The 19,636-nt window shown below is 42.9% G+C and overlaps 1 protein-coding gene across 5 annotated transcripts in view; it reads left to right on the forward strand.

Moving 5' to 3' along the window:
* The window catches only part of SETBP1 (SET binding protein 1), a 341,470-nt gene that overhangs the window by 170,334 nt on the left and 151,500 nt on the right, over positions 1–19,636 (forward strand). For all 5 annotated transcript variants that reach the window (XR_004953710.1, XM_036229997.1, XM_036229999.1 and 2 more), the window contains exon 3: positions 7,006–7,059. Coding sequence is in view for 4 of the 5 variants with exons in the window: in XM_036229997.1 (XP_036085890.1) it covers positions 7,006–7,059 (54 nt within the window). In the remaining variant the exon portion in view is untranslated. The remainder of the gene's footprint in view (positions 1–7,005; positions 7,060–19,636) is intronic.

A 19,636-nucleotide genomic window follows, 5' to 3' on the forward strand; every position in this document is an offset into this window, starting at 1 on the left:
TTTAACCAAAATATGTAATAAATGGGAATATGAACCTCCTTGTCACCTGTTTATACCAGGTTTACTTTCGTAAACTTTTCACCCAACACTGCGCAAGATACCCTTCATAAAATCCAGTTTTCTTGGTCTGGGGAGCAAGGCATTTTAAAAGAATTCTACTGCGAGGTTCAAAAAGGACAAGGTGAGTTTCTGTAGGTTCACCAAGGTCAAATAACATAAAACAAGACTCATTGCCTCAGTGAATTCTAGAGTAGAGTATTCAGAGAACTCTTCTTTCATTAGGTCTCAGTCATTTCAGCTCTAATCTGCAAGAAGAATTAAAGGCATTCCCACCCAGAAGCTGAAATAGCTGAACTTGGACAGCCACCAAATACACACACCACCATAAGAGCAGGGGTTATGTATGCAAGGATACTCATAGAATTTTTTTTTTAATGTCAAAATTTTTTTGGCTGCCTATCTAGGGGAACTTGTTACACATCTCACCAGTAAAAATTAGAATCCCATTATTTAACAAATAATAAAAAACATATAAGCCATCAAGATTAGGCTTGCTCAAAGTTATATTCAGTTATTATTAGTCATCCTTGTTACTCTTTGGGAAGGAGCCTGAAGCTAAGACTGGAGGTGTCAATGGTTTCAGATTTAACCTTTAGAATTCCCTGAGGGTGAGGGGATTTAGCAAAAGGACACTCAGCCTAGCTACTGTGCAACTTGCCTCTTAGGACGGTGGGAAGGTGACTTGCTTGGCCTCTGCACTACCCCCCTGAGCAGTTAGAACTAATGCCTTTTGAATTATAAGATTGTTTACTCTTAACTCTGATACAGTTGTGACTACATGGGGTGGCGAACCCATGTAGCAGTCTGAGTGACCATCTCTCCAAAGTTCTGTTTTCATACCAATAATGGAAGCACCACTCGAGACTATTCAAGATTACTTCCTCATTGCCCTCCCTTCTGTCCTTTGGATTAGAAACAACTTCTTAGATGTATGCGTTTTAGGGGGACGGTTGCTGGAAAAGAGGAGATAGAGAGTCTGATCCATCTCTTTCTCATCCCTGAGGTGAGAGGGGCACTTTGGGGGTACTAGAGGTGCAGGGCCAGAGGGAACAGGGAATTCATTTCATAGGTGAGGAAAGAAAACCTGAGTAGCTGAAGTGAGCCCAGAATGGATCACAGAGTGAGTGGAGGCCGAACCCCAGAGCTAGGGCGTAAGCCTTCTCCCTCCCAGGCCAACGGGCGCCCTTTTGTACAGCAGTGTGGCATTCATCATCTCCCCGAAGGAGTACCACGTCGGTTCCAGTTTCCCCCCTAATTAAACTTCCCACATTCCCTGCTGTGCTCCTGGTAGAGTTGTGGCTCATTCATGGATCATGGGTCCAGAGCCTGTTTCATGGTGAAATTCACCTTAACCTTCTTTCCTCTTCTCTCTCTTACCCCTGACTTACCTTGTGAAACTCCCTTCCCCTCTCAGAATCCCCAGTCTACAGGGGTTGAAGCATCTAAAACTTTCTTTGGATTATGTACATATCATTGGCTTTGTTGTTCCTAACTTTCCATTGGATGAGTACTTACTCTTTCTGGGCCTCAGTTTTCTTTTGGCCAAGGTCGAGGGTGGGGCTAATTGGTTTCTAAAAGCCTCGTACGATTGGATGTTTGTCTCAGCTTCCTGGGACATTGCTTTCCATGTAGGGCATCCCAAATGTTTTTGTGGTTTGAGCAGTTGGGCTGAGATGGAGTGGATGGAGTTCAGCTGTCACCCTATAGCCAAAGAAGGAAGGAAGTGAGGCTTCAGAACATAAAGAAGGAGAAAAAAATATATCTATTTCTTATGAAATAGGAAAGGGAAATGAGAACAGATGGAAAAGGAGGCAGAAGGGCATGTTAAATAGAAGTCATTTACTGAAGGGATGATGTCTTTAAGAGCACTTTGAAAATGGGTCATTTATGCTTCCCAAAGCCATATTTGCTCAGTTCCTTTATCTACCGACCTACCTGCCTACCTGCGCATCCGTTCATCTATCCATCCATCTCACATGCCATCATCTATTTCACTGGCCCACAGGGGACAAAATAGCTGGGACAAGCAAATGACCTAGAGGATTCACAATGCAACCGGGCTTCAGTTCGTCCGGGTGCATGTCTGTGAGGTCGAGGTCCTTCTGGCCAGATGTCCAGCACAACCCACATGCCCCCTTTTGTGTCAGTGATCCCCTTCCCAGATGCACATGTCCTGAGTCAGCCCGGGGATGGGGATATGTTATGCCCCGGTCTATCCAGATGTGGAGTGTCGCTTCGATAAGGGGACAACAGAGGGGAAATGATGTTTCTGGGGAGGGGAGGACACCAGGAGAAAAGTGGAGCAGCCCTCTCGCCTCCTTTGAGGGGAGTTTTGGAAACTGTAGAAGTCAGCAGGTCGGAGGGAAGCTCTTAGAGGGGCAGTCCTGGGTCAGTGGACGTCACAAGGCGATGCTGGCTGCAGCCGTCCAGGGGGTGACTTTTGGTGAATGCCTCAAAGGTAGAAGCCCATTCAGAGAGCAGGGTGTGAAGGAGAGCAAGCAGAGAGTGCAGAATGCCTCTACTTGGGAAGCTAAAAGTATTTTTCCTCTTAGGGGCACATAACTTTATTTTCCTCCAATCCTCCCTGCTCCCCAATCCACCCCTCAGGCTTGGAGAGATCAAAAAAAAAAAAAAAAAAAAAAAAAAAAAAAACCTTTTGCAGAAAGAGAAACGGCAGCTCCTCAAAAATGGAAAGCAGGGTCATCATTCTAATATTTTAATGTGGACCATTCCAGACAGCAGCAAGACATGTCAGGAATGAGAATGGCCTGAGACAGGGCCCCAGGAACACTGCCCAGCTCCACCAGGGAGATGAAAGAATTTTCTCCTTCCTTTGCCTTTTAAATGTAATTCTGTCTGTGCTTCTCCCCCTACCCGCTCAACCCTCTCACTGGGAGCGTTGCAGACATTTAGCTGTCCTGGGAAAAGGCAGCATCTTTTTCATTAACTTCAGCCTGATTGAAGTCCCCAGAGCCAGGGAAGATTTCTTTTTCCTCCCTCTCTGCCTCCCAGACGTAGATCCCTCCCCACATAGCCAGGCTGCTCTGAGCAGGGAACTATTTTCTAATGGGATAAAATGAGGATGGGGTCTAGTAGGGGGGATGGTTTAGAGAGGGTCTGGATTGGTGCTTTTTAGGGAAGAAGATTTGTGGAGGGACACACTCATCTCTTCTTGCCTCAGTTTCCCCTGAATTTCTGAACGCATCTCTCCGACCTTCAGGATGGAAGCCAGCAGCTGATTGTGTCTGGGTGTGGGGTTGGACCGGACTGAGATGGTTACTAGTGGAGGTCTCTGGTGTTAGGGGACAGACCTAGTTGTTAGCTAGCAGTGTGATCTTAAAGCAGTCACTTATCTGCAAAATAAGGACTAAGGCTAGAGCTTTAAAATGTATTTTCGTGGCAGAAATTTGTTTTCAAATGAAATTATATACATGAAAGAAGGAAAAACAGAGCCACTCTGGTTGAAGGGAGGGAGAGGACATAGAGGGGGTCATCTGTCTACACCACCTTCACTTGCTGCATTTCCCCAGCAGAGGTGGCTCCTGAGCCCTCTGGGGACACAGCGACTCCCTCATCCACCCAGCAGCCTTCAACTGTCTTCTCCAGTTCCTGACGCTCTGTAAGACTGGAAATCTCTCTTGAGGTTTAGATCCAGGTGGTCTGCAATTTTGAAACACGGGAGAACTTCCTGTCCTGTATTTCTAATCCACATCCGAGCACCATACTCCAGTGCAGACAGTCAGCCTTCTTTTTTTTTTTTTTTTTTTTTTTAACCTGAGTGAAGAATACGTAGACATCTGAGAAATAATCAGCTTCGAGAAGGAGAGTGTTCAAGGGGCAAAGCCCGTGTTTTGCCTAAGAGCTCACACGTTAGGTTAGAGCCTGTTTGAACTTGGGAACCAGGGGGAAGGGATTCAGGGCTGGATGGGGAGGAAAGGTGTACTCTGTACACTATTCTTTTGGGAACCATTGAAAGGGGAGGTCACAAGGCTTGCCTTTGGTTGTTTCCCAGGTTAGATAACACCTAAAATGCACACTAGGTTGTAAATTAAATAGTACAGCATCTCCAAGGTAAGGAATTCAGAAGTTTTAAAAGTTACTCGATAGCTATTTTTGATACCACCTCCCTGCCTCCCCCAACCCACCATCAGAGAAGCTGTAACATATGAACGGCAATGGACACCCATTGACTATTTTATTATTTCAACCATGGGAAGGGGCTATCCCACTCTCTCTCTCTGGTGGTGGTGGACTCATTCACAGTTAAGATTTTCGCTTTCATGCTGTCCTTCCTTCCATTTAACCTCTGACTCCTACATGAAGTATAAGCCAGTGTTCTCTCATAAAACCTCCGCCGGATAGAGAAGAGCTCGTTCCTGTTGTTGATTAATCCATTCAAATAGTCGAGTGCCTACTTCATTCAGGAAATGCTCTAGATGCTGAGTGCCATTTCCTCTCGTCGACTTGAAACATGTCATAACCCTTCTCTCACACGTCTCTACTCCGTACTCATCTAGTCATTCTAGTCCTCACCTCTAGGCTGACAGTATTTCCTACTTTCCCTTTAAGTCATTTGACCAATGGGCATTTAACAATTAATTGTATGTCCAGACTCTTTTCACCATTTTGAGAGATGCAGAAGTTACATAAGGTAGAAACCATGGTCTTGTTGGACATGAGCTCCTTAGATGAAAAAAAGAAACATAAAAATACATACGACAGTGTCCAACAAGTTTTATATAATTAAGAACTAAATTTTATGCATCTGCCTCCTTCTTAAGAGAAGAGAAAGAGGATCTAAGGTTTCTAGGGCAGGTGGGATAGATCCCATTCTCTTGAGGTGGGAACATCACAAATAATAACCAAAAAATGTTGTATCTCTATTTTCAGTCAAAAAAAAAAAATGGATCTGGTCATTTCTCAATCCCAAAACCCCTGAACAGCCTTGCAGTTGATTTTCACTTGTGGCACCAGACCAAGAACTAGGAGGAACATTTCTGTCTCACTCTTGCTGTCTACCCCGTGAACCCTGTTTAAAAGGCAGTGGAAGGATCCCTGCCCGCTGGGCTCCCAGGGCCTGGACAGCTTGAGATTCATTTCCTATATGCTAACATGTGTTAGTGGCCGTGTCCTATCTGAGGTCACTCCCATGCCCATACCTCATCGCAGCCTTTCCCTCCTCCTCAGCTTCATCCTAACCCTTGCTCAGCTCGAGTTAGAGTCCTAGGTGGTACTGATAAGATCTGAAGAGTAGATGGTCATTATCATCAATTAAATAAAATAATGTCTGGAAAGTAGGGTCAGTTAAGGGTCAATCATAGGGCCACATGTTTTATGTTACTGCCCTTGGCTCATTTGACTAATAGTTTGGTATTTATCTTTCTTTCCTATGCCATGTCTCATCAGCAAATTATCTTCAGTGTACTATAAATCAGAGGCATCATGTTAGAAAAACAAGGAGGATGAGCTTTGGGATAATATAGCTTTGGATTTAAATCTCAAATACATGCACTACCCGTGTGACCTAGAAAATGTTACTTAACTTTCATGAGGCTCAATTTTTCCAGTCATAAAGTGGAGATACTTTTCTACCTCCCGAGGGAGTTGTGAAGATTAAAAGAAAAATTACATAAAGCGGCAACCACTGCGCTGGGCACCCAGGTGATCTTCAGTGCGTTGCCACATCCTCTCGTCCTCTTTAATGTATGCTGTGGCTGGCAGCGAATAGATACCAAGGGGACTGTGCTAGATTTGGTGGATCCTTTTTCCATGTCTTCTTCCAGCCGCCCCACCTGAAGCCCCTGGGTCTGCCTCCTTTCCATTGTAAACGCTCAAGCTCAAACTCCGGCTTACTTTGGCAGCCTCGGCCTGACCTGCCTTGCCTTACGTCCGCAGCCTGATGCTTACACTCTGAGCTTGCCTCCTGTCTGCTCCACTCCAGCATTGACACCGCTTTCCATATAATTTTTGGAAAAGTGATTTAGAGACGCTAAAAAGCCCATTTGAGCTTTTCCGAATGTTGGAAGCACTTGGGCCCAGCATGACTCTCTCTCTTCCTTGAACCAAACAAAATATTTTTACAGCAAACATAAAATCTTTCTTATTTTTTACAAACACTTTCCAGGCCTAATAAAGCTAGCAGTCACACTCCTTGAATCAAAATAACCATCTGCCCTTTTTCTCTCTACCCTACACTTTTCTAGCGTTTTTGAGCAGCAATGAAGAATGTGATTATTTTATTAATTAATCATATGATTCCATTGAGTATTTTCTGGAGAGGATGAAAAATATTAAAACCCTAACTTTACACTTTACTATTGATTAAACACAGATACAGAAAATATATAAACTCGATTCATGTTCTAATGGGCATGATAGTTGGAGGCATAAGCTATGAATACATAAAGAGTAAATAGGATCAAAGACGTGATAAAGGGACACTGGAGTTGCATGTAGCTGGACTGATTAACTGATTTTATTAACAAAAATGAATAAGCAGCCCTGCTAGAGGAAATGGGCCTTTAACTCTCTCTTTAGCCTGTGATATGACAGCCTACTTTGATAGTTGGAAGAAAGTCGGGGACCCCCTTCCAGCTAAAGACTCATGTGTAATTGTACTTAGAATTTCAGAGCCTGTAGACCTGCTGAAATCCATCCATAGACCTTGATCCGTAATTTAAGACCCTTCAAAGCATCGGTGACACATACAAGAGAGGTAGGAGACGACAGTAGAGAGGGGCAAGGTAGTCAGAGTGATGTGGTAGCTCCAAGGGTGAGATTCCTAGCCCAGAAACAGCACGTGTATGTACCTTTGGCAATTCGGCTTCTTTAGCTCCAGATCTCAACTTCAGCTATGGCAAGTCCATTGCTGATCAGTTGTCCTGGGGATACTGTATGCAAACGTTGAGAAGTATCACTAAAGAAAACTCCTTTGTTCTTTTGCAGCTCCTCACAGCCAGTGACCTTGCAGCCAGTGACCTCAAAGGATTTCAGCCACAAGTAAGTTCCACTGATGCTCTTATGAAGTTTGAGAGAGCGAAATATTCCATAGTTTGGTCATGAGCAAAGTTGGCATAAACTCCCACTTTTAATTTCCAGCTTCTCTATCTCAAGGTGCCAGCCTTGATGATGACCTAGTAGCTTATCCCCTCCCTCTAGCTCCTCTCTCAACTCATGATGATCAAAGCAACCTTTTTATTCTCTTTTAATATTTTATAGCGAGGAAAAAATATAGACCAAGATGCACTTGGTGGTGGGTGACTTAGCTTAGGAAAGGGTTAAACCAGGGAGGCAAGGGTGGGGTAGGGCTGGGGTTCTCCCTGCATTTCTCTTTTTGAGGACCGAGTGGTCACATTTCTGTAACCTTTGTGTGCACGTGCCTTGCAGCCACTGGTCTGGTGGCCTGGGTAATCTCAGACTCCTGCGCAGACAGATGGTTGAGCTTTGCTGATCATCTCCGTTAGGAAATGGGCCACTCTTCTCTCTGGCCAAAATGCTGTTGGAGGTTGCCATGAGCAAAGCACAAGAGAGCACAGGCAAGGGCTCTCTGGGGACCTCCTTGGCCGTGAGGAAGATGGAAAATCACCCTCCTTGTCTCTGGAAGGGCACTTACTGTCTACACATAAACACATAGGCACCAATATATATTTACACCAGACACACAGAAGTCCCTGTGTTCCTCACAGATCCAGTGGAGACAGACTGTGTATCTAAAGAGGGGTCAATACAAGAGTGAGAGCCGTGGTGCCCTTCTGTCCCCTTTCAGCATGAACCTTTCTGTCTCTCCTCAAGATGCCTTAAGATCCCACCTTGCTGTACCTTTGTGGGGAGATACATCTTAGCTCCTGGCAGAGACCTTCTGGAGTAGAACAAGTAATATCAAGGATTGCATATAACTGGGAATGTTTTCTTCTTTAAATATGTTTCACATCCATGAGCTCACTGTGCCCTCATGATACTTCTCCCATGTGGGGTACATTCTGTGAGCCCCCTTGTACTGCTGGGGAAACTGAGGACCAGAGTCCTGGTGAGAAGTGGCATCACATCACACAGAGAGTTAGGGACAATGACAGAGCAAGAAGTTAGAGGCTCCAGGGTGAGAATGAACAAAATAAAGATCCCTATTGGTGAGAGTCAAAGATAAAATTTTGTGCCAGTTTGGGGTATTTCGTCATAGCTTGTTGATCTTTCTGTCAGGGATGCAGTGAGGTTTTAGATTAGGTAATCAGTAAGCCTATTTGACAACTATGGCAAACCGGTAATTAATTAAGGTGCTTATTTACATATTCACACAAGCTTCCAGGGGAGCTCAGGAAATGTAAAGCAAAAACAAAAGAAAATCAGCATTTATCCATATCCCAGCCACTTCCCCACCTACCTCGCTCACAGTGGCTTCCCAGCTAAAGATTTATTTGTGTCAGAAAATGTATAAAAATAAATAAAAATGCTTTGCATGATGTCATTTTGAGGCTTACAAAGGATACATAGTGGAGAATGGGTTTATGAGTTTACGGAAGGGGTATGTGTTTTCGTTGTTGCTTTCTGAGGTGATCGTATTCTCTCCACGTTTGTTGAGCCACATTTCTAGATAGTAGTAGACTTAAAATGAACTATTAAAAAAGTGAAAATAAGATATATTTGGGGTGCATCCATAACATTTGAGGCTATGATCCCTGACAAGCCCACAGTTGCTGGTGCAGATGGCTCACTCCCCTGGTTCTGTCTGACCTTTCCACATTATTCCATTTGTGTGTCATCCCCAAGGCTGGAAGCATAAATACATATTTTTCACTCCTCAGGATGCGTGATCCTGAGGCCAGGAAGCCCTGGGATCTCATGGCCAGTGTGTCGTACCCAGGCCAAAGCCACTTCCCCAGTGGTATTCCTAAATGAGAAAGGCCCGGTGTGTCTCAGGTCACCACCACCACCCTTAGGGTGCTTTTCCAAACAGAAGCAGAACGCTGCCCACACACTGAGGGCTGCCGGGCCCTCCCCTCCCCCACCCGGCCTCACGGCACCAAATTGTTGGCATCTGCTGTTACATTCCCTTGCTCTTGTTGGATTTCAGGTGAAACTGAGCCCCGCACATCCCAATGTCCACAGTCATTCATGGGCCTGTTCCCTTCCAGGAACTGTCACTGACTTTCAGGAGGGGAGCTCACTGAGGACCCCTCTCTAGGGTCACTGTAATCGAGCCTGTCAGCTGTCACAAAGTCCACACTTTATCACTAGCCAGTGAAAGAGTTTTCTGTTCTTTTCTTTTCTTTCTTTTCTTTTCTTTTCTTTTCTTTTCTTTTCTTTTCTTTTCTTTTCTTTTCTTTTCTCTTTTCTTTTCTTTTCTTTTTTCTTTTTTCTTTTCTTTTCTTTTCTTTGTCCCTTTGATGCCTGATCTTGCTGCATCTTCTTAGGGAAACCAGTCATGATCTCCTCACTAATCTCTGATGACTCTCAGCTTTGGAAATGTGGACAGGGTGACTCTGTTGGGCTGGACTATTCTGTCTCTTTGTCTCTGTTCTCCTTTCTGCATCTAGATAGGAGGAGGGCAAGAAAGTGACTATCTGCTTTTCTTCCCATGATTATTGGTTTGCAAAGACACCGTACTCATAAGTGGAAATAAATACATACTCTGCAGGTAGAGCCTGATGGCTGATGCTAAGGTTCTAAGGCTTGTAGTTCTCCTTCAGAGTTCTTTCCAGGCTGGTGAGCTTGGCCTTTGGACCACACAGGGTAGAAGCTTCTCCTAGAGTTGGTCTGGGGCTGACGAGTGGCTACTATTCTCAGCAAATTTTAAAGGCACAAATGGAAAAGCTTCTGAAGTTCACACTTAAACCTTCCCTTTGGTCCCCCCCACACACCCCCTCAACCCCCCCCCCGCTCGCCAAACACACCTTTCATTTTTCAATGTCCTGTTTGTCCTGCCTTGTGAAGCACGTGAGTCCCTCCTTCCTGGGTTTGGATGATTGGAAGTGAGTACCCTCTTCTCCTCTTCCCAGACTGCCCCTCTCCACCCCCGAAAAGGAATAAAAATAGGCGTCTCGTTCTCTTTCATAGAAGCCCAACAGTCATATGCTTTCCTCTCCATGTTTCTTTTTATTCTGTTTTTCTCCTTGTTATAAAACCTATACATGTTCACTGTAAAAATTCAGAATGAATGAAGGTAGTCAAAAATTACATTTCCAGTTGTAAGATAAGTAGGTCCTGGGCATGTAATGTACATCACGATGACTGTAGTTAATAATACTGTATTGTATATTTGAAAGTTACTACAAGAGTAGGTCTTAAAAGTTCTCAGCACAAGAAAAATAGTTTGTGACTGTGTGTAGTGATAGATGTTAATGAAACTTGGAAAATACAGAAAAACTCCTGAAAAGAAAAAATCTCCTGTTATTCCACCCCAGAAACATAATTATATTTTGGGGTATAGTCTTAACAATCTTTGTTAGATATAGACATACACATGGATGGATTAAAAAAATTTTTTTTTACCATATTTTATATGCTTTTTCGTTGCCTTCTTTTTTATTTGTTTTCATGCTTTGCATGTCACTGGAAAATCTGCTGGCAGCTGGCTATTTTTGTCTGGTTGCTACACCATCATTTATTTACCACTCCCCTCTTGTTAAACATTCCATTCCTTTTGCAGGCCGAGCTCTCCAGGAGCAGTGCAAGGCAAATGTGAGATCCAGGGCCTGCATCTAGTACACAAATAGCATCCAAGGCTTCTTGGCATTTATTTCTTCTTTGTTTCTTAGTTCCTGCAGAGATGCGAAGGTTGCTTAAACTTTGCGGTAACGCGGCCATGTGAGTGTGCCTCTGGGCTTTTGTGCCCCTGCTTACAAGGGCCCAGGTAGGGATGTGGTGAAGAAATAACCATTGCGTGGGCCCCAAACTCAGACGTAGGTTTCACATGGCCAGCCATCATGCTGAGAAAGCGATTTTGTAAAGACTCATCCCCCAGTGACCAAAGGACTTGGTCTTCTCCTGCTGTATAAACTCTCTGTTGTCACACAGGAGAGGATACTTCTGTCCAGAAAAATGAAGTTTCACTTCAAGTGTGCCTCTTGATAGGATTTTAAGGGGTCAGTGTAATAGCTGTCCTGTAAAGGGTAGCCATTTATAAGGAATTTCTAAAATGTTCATTGCTATTATGGCCAAGGATACATTATAGTAAAGGGTGGCAGGGAGTAAATCAGGACACACAGCAAAATGTTTTTCAGTGTGGAGAAAACAGGGCCTTTAATCAGTGAGTTGCATTTTATTCACAAGCCCCCAGGGAGACCTTTCTGTGGGGCTTTCTGCTGTGTACAGACTCTTCCCTGAAATTTGACAGTTCTGGAATGTTCTGCCACTAATCTTAGCTTTAATTCTAATTTTCTTTATCAAAAAAGTTGTTCAGTTTATCTTATAGATTATTATGAGGATCACATGAGGCAATGCCTGTGCAAACAACTTAGCACAATGTCTGCCACACACAGTGAATTTCATGTCTTCTTCTCTTAGAGATGTACAGGTTAAATTATTTAAGGAGAAATTGTATCTATATAGAGCAAGCAGGGAAGTCTTCCAGGTGGAGGTGTCATTGTACCTGGGCCAAGATAGGTGAGGCAGAAGTAAGGTGGTGAACTTATTCCAGAGCAGGGGGAAGCCTGGATGAAAGCCAAAACAAAGGTGGAGATGCCAGACTCTGTTCAGTAGACTTTGAGAAGTTTAATTAATCTGGTTCAGAGAGAGTGTAGTGGAAATTAGTTGCACGTTAGGTTGAGGCCAAATTGCAGAGGTTTTTAAAAGTCTGGAAAAAGAGTTCAGCTTTTTTTTTTTTTTCCATTAACTATTTATTGAAGTTTTAAAACTTATTCAAAAGTAGGCATAATAGTATAATAAATTTCTATATATTATCCAACTTCTACTATTTATTATCCAACTTCAATGGTATGCCGCTAAAAAAAAAAAAAAAAAGTCCTGATGTGCAGCATTTTCCCATTTCTGTGGTGTGAATATCTCCGCCATGACCAATTTTAAGCTGCCAGTGGTTTAACAACCTGTTCACTAAGTCTTTGACAGTCAGCCCTCCGGAGCTGATATGATTGGCCCTGAGCACACCACTGGGCCAGCCTCAGTAATCATGGCCATTTGCCCATCTTACTTCATATATACTCCTAGCTACTTTTGCTTTTAATTTTAATTTAAGGTGGATATTAAATAAGTCACCATGTCATTTCATTCATAAATACTTCAGTAAGCTTCACTAACAAATAACAGCTTTAAAAAAAAAATACAATTACAACGCCATGATCACCCCTATAAAAATTAACAGTAATTCTTTAATATTTTGTAATACCTAGTGCATATCCAGATTTCTCTGATTATCCTAACATGTCATTTTACAGTCAATTTGAATCAGGGTCTAGTTTAGATTCTGACATCCATCTGAAGACAATGGAACCATTAAAGGTTTGAGGGTAGGGAAGAGTCAGAACTGTGATATAAAATTACATCATAGGAAGTAAAAGTGATGAAATTGCCTCCAGCAATAACCCCGAGAGACTGGTTCATACGAGAAATACAAGGAATGGTGCTGGGCCGGGGTCAGCAGACTGGAGCTGAGGGGACAAATGCCAGAGAAAGTATGGAGACAGAATCGTTAGACACCTCAGCTGGTTGGCTGATTGGAGAAATAGGGATAACCGTTAACCAAAGTAAGGGGGCCAGAAAGAAGTGCAGGTTGCGAAGGTGCAGGGTTCATTCTTGGATTCAGAATGATAATGGCACCATGTTCAAAGGAAGACAGCTTTGCCTTCCCTAAACAGATCCTTTCTTCAACTTCCTTAGGCCCCTCAATCAGTTCTATTCATAGATCATCAGGGGATATAATTATCTCCAAAATGTCTTGGGTTCCGTGAATCTCAACCCAGAAGTTTTAATGCAAGAACCTCAAATATTTTGTGAAAAGAAGCTACTTTCTAGGAGGGAAAGGCCGTGGAGTTTCTGAGTAGAAAGAATCCTCACTGTGCTCGTCTCCCAACAGTAAAGGCAAGGTGAGGCAGGAGTGGATCATGACAGTAGTGCTACCTGTGAACCAATGATGTTCTATATCTCTGATTGCTACAGATGGGTGCTCCTATACTGAGAAGTAGCAAGACAGGTGGCTCCTCTCTTTTTACTGTGAAACCCCCAAGTACCCAGGTTGCTTGTTCTTCTGGATCGATCATGCCTTTCCAACAGAATTGCCATTATTCGACACTACTCCAGAAAGGCACCTGCTGCCTACAAGTTCAGCATCAACAGTTGTAAAGGTTGAAACGGAAGCTCTGGATTTTCCAGAGCATTCAGCCCCTGCTGAAGTCAACAGGGGTTGGTGTTAGTACATGCTCCCGCTGTCTCAGCTTGAGTGTACATATGCTGAGAACTTATGGAAATTGTGCTGTATGCCAGAAAATATTCTTTGAGCTTTACATACATTATTTAATTCTTATAAAACCTTTGTGGAGTCAGCAATAATACGGTCCTCATATTACAAATACACACAGAGAAGTTACACTCACAAAGCCCATAAGTGGCAAAATTGGGATTTGAACCCAGGCAGTCTGCTCCAACATCTGTTCTTAACCACTTTTACTATGTCATCTTGAGCTAGAGCTTATCCCCACTGTTAGGAAAGTTTAAACCCAGACTGACCACTGATAAGACCAGAAGAAGAAGCCTCGCCTTCACTTGTGTACATCGTATTGAGTTTTCTTGATCTTTGCCAGGTTCCAGAAGAAAGCAGTTCCTACATCTCAGAGTAATAGACGAAATTAATGCACAGCGTTTTGAATCCTTCTATCCTGGCAAAGCGTTTCTGTTGTCCTCATTCCCTTCCTTTTCAGACTTCCAATGGCAGAATTGTGGTGGTGGTTGTCCCTTCTACACAGGAGGAAACTGAGTTGAGGCAGAGGTAGGCAGTGCATTCTCTTGTCTAAGGCACACAGCAATGAGGACACACATTGGCTTGTTTTGAATTCAGCACGTAATATCTACATTGCCATTTGGGGAAGAACTATCTCAAAGCAAGACTGTGTAAGTCCTGCTACTGGTGCTTGCTTACCTCCTCTCCCTCCATTTCAAAACTGAAAAAAATGAGAGAGAGAGAGAGAGAAAGAGTGAGTAGTGGTTCTCAACCTTGATCGCAGATGGAAATTATTTGGGGGGATTATAAAAATTACAGGAGCCCAGGACTAACCCCATTGAATCAGTCTGAGTGGAGTCCAGAGGCCAGTGTTTGTAGAAGCTCCCTAGAATCTAAATTAACCTCTTTTTCTTAAAAAGAAAAAAAGAAGACTATAGCATAAAGAAATCTTGAAGAGATGATAAAAGGTCCCGCATTCAAAATAGCATCTCCCCTGTGTCAGAAATGTGCCATGTGCTTTACTTACCCCCTAGCATCTAAACCCCACAAAGCCCCATCGGACATGTTATTCTTTCCATTTTCACCGAGGAGGAAACTGTGGTCCAGTAGAAGTACGGCTAAGCATGAAATCCGTAAAGCCTGCGCCTCTGCTCATCCCCTGCTATTTCCACTGAGATCTGCCCAAGATTTTAAATCAGCTATTGAAAGTGTTTGGGTTTATGGTCTCCTCCGCTTGACACCTAGACATTTTTTATTCTGGATTCTAACAGATATCCAAAAAGATCCAGTTTTATGACACTAGCCCAAGAGAGAATGCATATGGAATGCACTCCATCTCCTGACTTCAGGAATGAGGTTGATCTCATGGGTCCTCCTTGCTCAGGTTCTTGTTCAGAAAACTCATGCCTTCTTCTCCAGGCCTTTCTTCGGGCTTGCCTTCTGTCAGCTGCCGTGTATACTATTCAGAGCATGGACTGCAGACCAGTGCTGGCCTGTCAAGTGTGTGTTACTTGTCCACAATGAGATACATCTAGAAACAGAGTATTTAGAAACTTTTATAGCAATTAGATATGTCCATGATACTCAAGCACGTGATTATTTTCCTACTAATTCATCTTTATAGTATTTTACCAAAGTAACCATACAAAAATATAGCTTGGGAAAAATATCATCGAAAATTATTTGAGAATCTCTGTTCTAGTTATGCAGTTTCCTTGTTTTATCTAGACTCGTTTTTCTTAACCGTCTGTGAGCTCACGTGAATATATGTGTATTATGCTCTCCTTCCCCCCCCGCCCCCAAAATGGCTCTACCCGTGAAGATGTCTTTCTATTTGTAGGATACTGCATAAAACATGGATCTTTCCCCATATTCCTAAGACAACCCACTTAAATATTTTTCTTACCAAACATGGATATCTGTGACAATAATAGAGGATTTTTAACAAAAATATTTGCTCACATGCATACACATACCCAGCACTAAAACCCAAACCGACACTATTACGTTTCTTTTACATGAAATCTGCAGCTTCATACTCCAGGTATACCTTTTTTGCAGCTCCTGCCTTGACCATGATTTTAGTGATTTCTTTTTTTTTTTTTTTTTTAAACCAGCGTTGGGATTTGGTCCTGGAAAAAGAAGTTCTCCACGTGTTTCCAAAGAGTCTGGCCATTTAGTGGAATGTTTTGAAGTCTTAATAAGTTCTCCTGGGACACAAAATCTCTTGAGAATTTAGTGAATATTTTTTCTCTCCCAAGATGTTCTGACCACCTGAGGGCCGCATGCAGGTTGGCCCAACTTTAAATACACTAATGTACAGAAGTTCATGCCAGAGAAATTGATAGATGGAAGGTGGGTGTCAGAAAAGAAAGGGTTATTCATATGCAGAAAACTTTTTCCACTTTATCAAAAGAATCAAATTAATTATCTCTACTACTGAATTCAAAAATGACTTAGCCTTTAAAAATCTTAATTAAGCTCGGCATTTCAAGATAGAAGTATAAACAAAGTAAGGCCGACCAGTGGGAATTAACTTTTAATTTCATCTTCTTCTCTTTCAGCTATAGTTTTCTAACCTAAAATAAAAACAAAAACAAAACAAAACAAAAAAACTTAGCAACAAGGGTGTAGGATTAGGTGATTTCTGTGATCCCTTGAGACCCTAAATATTTACTCTGTCACTTTTTCTACTATGTTCATGTTTCTAGTTTTCTATTTTTGTTTTTCTCAACTTGAGCTTCTTAAAAATCATTCTGTAATTCTGCTCACTTGAACCCTGGGGTCATCAATGTTTTATATGATGTATATCAATATCTGTATTTATGAGCGGATGGAGTTAGTGTCAGATTTCCCTGTGTCTGCCTTTTTACTATGATGCATAAGTTTGTTCTATACATTTTTTAGGTCTAGAAATGAATCACATGAAGAACATGCAAATTCACAAACCACCTTTAGGACTTGAAAAAAAATGTGTCTTCTTCACAATTTCTTTCGCGGAATAGTTTCAAACCTTCCTTCTGAGAAAGGGAGCCCACCTCTCCAACAAATAAGCGAGCTTGCTTTTTGAAGTTCTTTCTAGCCCCACTGCCTGTTTCACAATGTCGACCCTCTTGTCCTCCCACCCATCTACTCAACCCTTTGCCTCCCAAATCATACCAAACAGAAATCGCTGATCAAGAGGTGTCAGGAGACCCCACAAGAGAGGGGCCCCGCTTACTGGAACAGCTTGCAGCTCTCCAGTAGCACCTTCAGCCATCTGCTTGCTTGTATCTGGGGGCTGTATCAAGTCTACAAACAGCCTCCACCACAGTTTTCTTATGTTTCTCTGTTAATGACCATCCCCTTCCCCCCTTTCCAACTCTGCACATGATCTCCCTTCTACATCTCCCAACTTCCTAAAAATGTGTATCAGGGCCTTTGGCAGAACCATGTTCCCCACAGGTGTTCCAAGCCAATAACACAAAACAAAACAACAAAATTTGCGATGTTGTTGTAATCTCTATCACTATATATAATAAAAATTGATGCTCAGTTGGTAGCATAACATGAATTTCTTCCGCCCTACTATATCTAATTACTAGCACAGAGAACATGTCCCGTTACTTTATCATTTAGAAGTTAAAAGCTGCAGTTGTGAACTCAAACTAATAAGTTCAAATCACAGGTTTGCCCTGTACTGTGTGACCTTTGTAAGTTATTGAAGTTGTGGCTCAGATTCCTCATTATTGAAAGAAGGGTACATACCCGGTGCGGTTTTGAGAAGGATTAAATAGATAGGTTCAAAGAACAGTGTCTGGCCTCTGGTAAGGAGGATGGGTGTTATTCAGGAGATTATATTAGGGCTTGGGGACTTTGGGGGCTTTTATATGATGACTTTCATATCCATAAATTCAGTTGTTTTTTTATTGATAATGAGACAAAGATTCCAGGAGCCTCTGGGTTCTGGATTTCATGGGTCATCAGACTGAGATGGCACCTGCAGGAGAGAGCTGTCCTGGCCACGGGACTCTTGTCTCTAGTAAGCAGTCCATCACCCACATGCTGACAGGGCAAGTAACCTGCTGATGGGAATGAAAGATCTGTGCCCAGACACCACCAAGTCTGTCCTTTGAGAAAACACAGCTGGTGAACTTTGGCTTTCTCGCCCTTCATCTGGGTAGGAATAGAAATGCCATAGTAGGGAAATGGGGGGTAGAGGGAATGAGCGTTGCATAAAAAAGTAATCTGCGTGCTTCCAGCAAAAAGTAGATGCTCAATAAACATTTGTAGAACCCATTCGAGTAATGCATGTATACAAGAGTGAAAACAGATCTGATGTTTTCCTAACGCCTTCTGCCCTTGCGGTTATGATGACTATATCTCTATTGCGTGTCTTATTTTTGGAGCTAACAAGTTCTATAAGCCTTTTTTAGGGCAGATTTACTGTCTTTGGAGGTTTACTGTCTTTCACCATTATTTTATGGTATTTAGAATAGGAGCATTCAAGTACCTCTGGAGTTGAGACTAGGAAGACACAGCTTTGAGTTAAATCGAAGTTTGATTTACCCTCCTCCAACCTATTGCATTATTGACATCTTGTGAAAGGTGACTAAGGCATGAGGTCCTGAGAGAAGTGCGGAGAATGTTGAAAAAAAGAAACGCCTGTGAAATCTCAGCTTACAGGCATCTGGAGAGACAGCGCATTTCATTCTTGATAAACTCCAGCAGAAAAGAGCAATCAGCTACACGGGAGCTGGACAAATTAAATGGCTGAGTATTATTTCAAAGGAGAGCTTGGGCAGCATCAGAAATTCCCCATCAGCTGTAATAACGCCAATTACTTTGCCAATTGCAGATTCCATCGTGATGTGTTTAGTGCAATCAGGCGTCGGACTCTTGCAGGGGCCTGATGGGTTTTGTTTACTCTGGATGTGCATTTGTAGAGAGTCTTTTTTTTGCACCCAAAGGTTTAGAGCTCTGAGCTTCCTCCTCTCAGTCCAGATTCACACACAGCTGAGGGAGATTATCTTTGAGATGGAGACAGGAGCAGGCTGGACAGACTGGATCTAGCGTCCGCTCTCGCTGGAGAATGCCCAGAATTTAAATACAAAGAGCACAGCTGGGTGTGGTAGTTCTTAGCCATGTGGCGATTTCCAGAAAACCTCTTTGTAGATTACCTAGCTAGTATTTTTGAATACAAGCAGGGCTTCTTGGAATGTTGGAGCGTTGGACAGATCACCATTAAACAGTACTAACAAACATGAAGCTCTAGGAGGAGAGAACTCGCCAAGAGTCTATTAAGCCTTAAATAGTGACAAATGGGGGTGGGGTACAGGAGCTTTCCATTGTCTCCCTTTGAGAATCATTTGGTTGGATGTCAAACCTACAGATTATTTCAAAAATGGGACAAGATCATAAGAGAGGAAAATATTCCTACTCCCCCAACATTCTAGCAGGGGAAATGAAATTTGGAGAGTGTACAGGGACATTCATTTTCTATTTACATTTGGCTCCGTAGAAATTAATGGGTGTGTGGCTCCAGCTACGTTGAGGAGTGAGCTGTGATTGTCCATTTACACTCTCAATTGAGGAAGGCGCTAATCATGGGCATTTACTGAACACTGTGGCCTGACTGACAGCTGGAGTGGAAGCTGTATCTGTGGCTGCTGGGGATGCAGACGAGGAGTTAAAGGCTGATTTGATTCCACTTGTGCTCAGCTGTCATCCGAGGCCAGAGCCTGGAGGAGAATGGGAAGCTATTCTCTTCTCTCTGCTTTGTGACAAGCAACCTTTGTGTCATCGTATTTTTTTAACCTGCCTCTTCCTCCTTGGAGGAGCCCATGATAAAGCCCCTTCGCCAAGGGAAGAAAGGATTCTGCAAATTCAAAGGCAGCTGCCAGTGCCTCCAAGTGAGTGGCTCGTCGGCTCAGAAGCCCTGTCCCATTCCCAGCTGCTGCTGAGGACTTCCTGCCCACAAGACAGGTCCTATTTTAGATAGGAAGGCAGGCATGAAATCAGGCAGGGACAGGGGATAGGTCCACAGCGTATCAGGCTAATGTGGCAGGGCTCAAGCTGTTGGTTTCTGAAGCCTTGCATCTAATTTATTTTAGGTGTGTGTGTGCGTGTACACATGTGTATGTGTATATACGTTTGTTTCCCCTAAAAGAGGTACTTAAACCAGTGCTTTTGGTTTGACATCAGCCATTCAGC

Source organism: Rousettus aegyptiacus, unplaced genomic scaffold (genome assembly GCF_014176215.1).
Source record: "Rousettus aegyptiacus isolate mRouAeg1 unplaced genomic scaffold, mRouAeg1.p scaffold_m13_p_12, whole genome shotgun sequence".
Lineage (NCBI taxonomy): Eukaryota > Metazoa > Chordata > Mammalia > Chiroptera > Pteropodidae > Rousettus > Rousettus aegyptiacus.